This window comes from Populus trichocarpa, chromosome 5, assembly GCF_000002775.5.
Source record: "Populus trichocarpa isolate Nisqually-1 chromosome 5, P.trichocarpa_v4.1, whole genome shotgun sequence".
Taxonomy (NCBI): domain Eukaryota; kingdom Viridiplantae; phylum Streptophyta; class Magnoliopsida; order Malpighiales; family Salicaceae; genus Populus; species Populus trichocarpa.
The window spans coordinates 6,415,633-6,419,660 of NC_037289.2; the positions used below are offsets into that span (position 1 = coordinate 6,415,633).

General features: G+C 34.3%; 1 protein-coding gene across 1 annotated transcript; it reads right to left on the minus strand.

Moving 5' to 3' along the window:
* Positions 1 to 710: 710 nt before the first annotated feature.
* Positions 711 to 3,703, minus strand: LOC7486376 (uncharacterized). The gene is made up of 4 exons (XM_002307132.4): positions 3,489 to 3,703; positions 2,907 to 2,983; positions 2,156 to 2,406; positions 711 to 1,714 (listed from the first exon to the last, which is right to left on the minus strand). The coding sequence occupies exons 1-4, from the start codon at positions 3,516 to 3,518 to the stop codon at positions 966 to 968; spliced, it is 1,107 nt and encodes a 368-aa protein (XP_002307168.3). The 5' UTR covers positions 3,519 to 3,703; the 3' UTR covers positions 711 to 965.
* Positions 3,704 to 4,028: the final 325 nt, after the last annotated feature.

Here is a 4,028-nt window from a genome sequence, read left to right on the forward strand (position 1 = left end):
ATCAAATAATGCTAAGTTTCAATGTAAAATTTTGAAACAATGATAATATGGTAAATAAATAAATTACTTGCAGGAGAAGTCACAAATTTGTTGACAAGAAAATATATTTATTTTCTCCTCTACTAAAAACAATATAAATATTTTCCTCTCTGCTAAAAACATTTTGATATTAGAATATAAAGTGTTTTTTTAAATATTTTTTTGTTTGAAAATATATTAAAATAAATTTTTTTATTTTTAACAGCAACAAATCAAAATCATTTTAAAACATTGTAAAAAATTATTTAAATCATTTAATATTTTTTTTAAGATAAATTTATTTTTTAAAAAAACACTCAAAAAACAAAAATCACCAAACTTCCAAAGAGTTTTAAATGTGTAAGCGTACTTGCTTTTCAATTAATATTCTTTTACATGACTAGTATTGGAACTGCTGCATTTACCAAATTCTCTCAGTAGTTCTCCATTTGCAATCTCATTGACTCTTTTAAAATGACTTTACATGAACAGATGAGTTCTTTATTGGAGCTTGACATGAGAATGTCCCACAGCTTGTGGTTCCAATTGCAAGGGCTACGAAATCTCACTAGCATTTTCTATATGATTATTAATTATCGACATATTAGCACAAAGGAATTGTCTCTAGAGATACATGGATGGAAGGATGATAAGATGGAATGCGATCTCCCACTTGGGGCACTACAAGGACATGCTCAAGAGCCACAGAGGCTCCAACTCTGCTGGTAATTTTGTAACTCAAACTATTATATATTGTCTGAAACAATTTTGTATTTTCAGTGTATAATCATAACATGTCAAGCTTCTACAATGTAGTTTTTTATGAGGTTCAACACAGAAGCTTGCTGGTACGCCAAGGAAAAGTCTAGCTTCTCTTGAAACCCATTTTCGATATCGACTCATGTTCTCCATCACCTCCGGTCATTCACAGGAGTACACCATAGTGGCTAACACTTCATGTTTGTCAACCTGTAGTCTACGAGCACTTCTTCATCACAGAGTGCCCTAGTAGCGACTAGTACGAGAGTCTTGAGAACAGGAACATTGGATTCACTGCTTTTGGAACTGAACCAAAAACTGCCATATCTTCTAATATTCACTTCTGGATTTGCAAACGATACATTTGGTATATAGGTCCTCATATCCATCTCGGTCAGTGGGAAGTCATAAGGGCAAGCCATAACATTTTGATGCATGCCCACTGCTACCTGGTTGGCAAAATGAGCCAAAGCTAATGGGTTTCTCCTCTCCAAGACATCACCAATAGAACCAACCCCAGTACCTTCCAAAGGCTTACTCAACACCCTCCAGACTAGCTCTGGACCATCTTTACCAGTACTTTGCACATTAGGCATGATTTCTGGCACTGTGAAGCCATCCCACACTTCACGAATTTCACCACCAAAACCCCAAGGTTGTGCATTGATAACTGTCCCATCATGTCTAGTGATCAAGTACCGGTTCCGGGCATGAATTCTTGGGTACCCTGGGATGTACTGGTAATAAGCAGGACTGTGTATGATGCCAGGGTATATGGCAATAACAGCGCCAGCATCAGCCTCACCGTTTATGAGCAAACCTTGTCCAGCTTTTTCATGGGGCATCAGAGATGGCTTCACATCAAGTGTGTAACCAATGTGATCCTTTAAACTCTGTGATACTTCAGCATGACTCAACCGCCTCATCTCAGGTATAGCTGTGCCAAAAAACATCATTAATCGAAATTGAAGGATATAAGTTTAGTCACAGATAAGGGCTTGTGCCTCTGACTGTACCCCTATCCGTCAATTCAGTCCTTTCTGTTTCATGTAACTGTACTCTTTTAGGGATTAAAAGCTCCAAATGGCATTGGGTATGGTTCCAGTGATATTGAGCAATACATAACTTGTCAATAATATATACTGGGTACTCTATAATCAAAATTATCTCAGAGCGACACCATTAATATGGAAAAGAGATTACCATAAAGGCATAAAACAAGCAACAGTAAGCCAACATCAAGAAATGAGCAAATATGTGACAGGTGCAATGTAAGATCAGCTGGGCAATTTAAGTTTCAGGGTTGGTATTATTTTATAAATTAATATGGAGACGACTTTCAGTAAATTAACATGTGGGATTGAGCTCATAAACTCACCATGACGATCAGTAGGTGGACCACTCTTGCCAACAGAAAAAGCATTTGATTGTGCAGGTGCTTCATCCTTCCTACTTCTCTTTCTCGCATCAGGAAGAAGAATATCATTCATAGCTGTGCAGAAGTTTTTAATTTGAAAATGGATGTTTTCTTGGATCTGTTTCTGCTGTTCAGCAACATAAAATTTATTGGCCATTTCAATGATATCCTTTGCGTCAGCCTTATCAGCATTCCTTCCCAAACGATTGCAGCTGAAAACTTTACCTCTCATTAGAAACTCAAGATACTCAAAAGAACAAGCAATTACAGATCTAATGTTGAGATAAAGCTACATTGAAGATGAACCAATTTAATACAAAATAAAAGAACCAAAGTACTTGAAAAAGAAGTTTCAAAATTAAGTTTTAGAATATTTCTCCAACACTTCAAAGAAAAGAAAGTCGAACAATTGTCAAATTTGAGAGTAAGATCAAAGCAATTACAAAATTTGAGAGCAAGATCAAAGCAAGAAAAAACACTAAATTTGAACTTCTGAACTTCGACTTTCTGATAATATTACTTGTTGAAAACAGAGATTTAGATTAAAAAGAGAAAAGAAAAAAAAATCTTGCAAATCAGATGGTCTATAGCACAGACTTCAGGAGCCAATATAATTCCAACAATATTTTGAAAGAACCCAGCCTACAAAATGTACACTAAGAGAAGCAGCATACACCCAATGACAGCATAGAAAACAAAAAGACACACAAACCTGGTTAAAATAAAGAGACGTTTAAGGTCCTTTGTACTTGTAGCATCTGTGGGACTTTTGGCTAGAGTTTTCACAACCTGTAGTTAAAACCCAAAAAGGAACAACCTTTAATCATTTTATCAACAATGATCCATGAAGCCACACCTTTCACAAAACAATGCATGGAGCAATTCCATGAAACTTTATTTTTAGTTCTGCTAACTAAACACTAACAACTTCAATCATCTATCTCCCTCACTTACAACAACAAATGTCAATTATCAACTCCTCTACTTAGATTCTAACTTAAAATTAATTCCATTATATGTAATCAAACTTCATGGATGCTACAATGCATTCAATCACTAAAATATTCCAGAAACCAACAGAAAACATAAAGTAATTTCTTCTATACATTTCCAAAATGGGTTCTTCTAAAATGTCTTGATTACTCAAAATCCAAAATTTATTTCCACCTTTATCAACCATCAACCAACATGATCCTGAATCTACCTAAAAAAAATCAACTTTGCATACAAACAAAGAGAAATGGGTTAAGTTATACACCAATTGAGAGGAGAATAGAGAGATGTATGTAATTACCTCTTGAAATTTGTGAAAAAGAGAAGTCATTGAAGAAACTCCTGCAGCAACTGAGTAACACTTGCTGTCTGGTATTGTCTTGTGCTTCGTTGATTGAAAAACCTATGTGGGTTTTGGAAAGGTGATTTCCTTATAGCCATTTACATATTTCATTATCTGACTGATGTTCATGATCATGATTAAAAAAAAAAACACAAATTTGATTGTTTGTGAATTAGAGATATTTTGATATTTTTAAAAATCTTGTGTGTGTGTGTGTGTGTGTGTGTGTGTGTGTGTGTGTGTGTGTGTGTGTGTGTGTGTGTGTGTGTGTGTGTGAGAGAGAGAGAGAGAGAGAGAGAGAGAGAGAGAGAGAGAGAGAGAATTAAATGTGTTAATAAATAAATAATAAATAATAACTAAAATAAAAAAATAAAAAAATTAAGAAACAAATACGAATCAAGATATTTAATCTCGCAAAACATATGTTTACTTAGTTGTCTTTTCTAAATTTATTTATTAAAATAATATTTTTATTTAAATAAACGATAATAGAAATAG

Bases quoted from the DNA above. Each gene is read 5' to 3' on its own strand.
- LOC7486376 (XM_002307132.4), bottom strand. From the start codon at position 3,518: ATGACTTCTCTTTTTCACAAATTTCAAGAG. The intron at 2,984-3,488 runs GTAATTACATAC...TTTTAACTACAG, and splicing joins TTTTTCACAAATTTCAAGAG to GTTGTGAAAACTCTAGCCAA. The intron at 1,715-2,155 runs GTGAGTTTATGA...TTTTTGGCACAG, and splicing joins TCCACCTACTGATCGTCATG to CTATACCTGAGATGAGGCGG.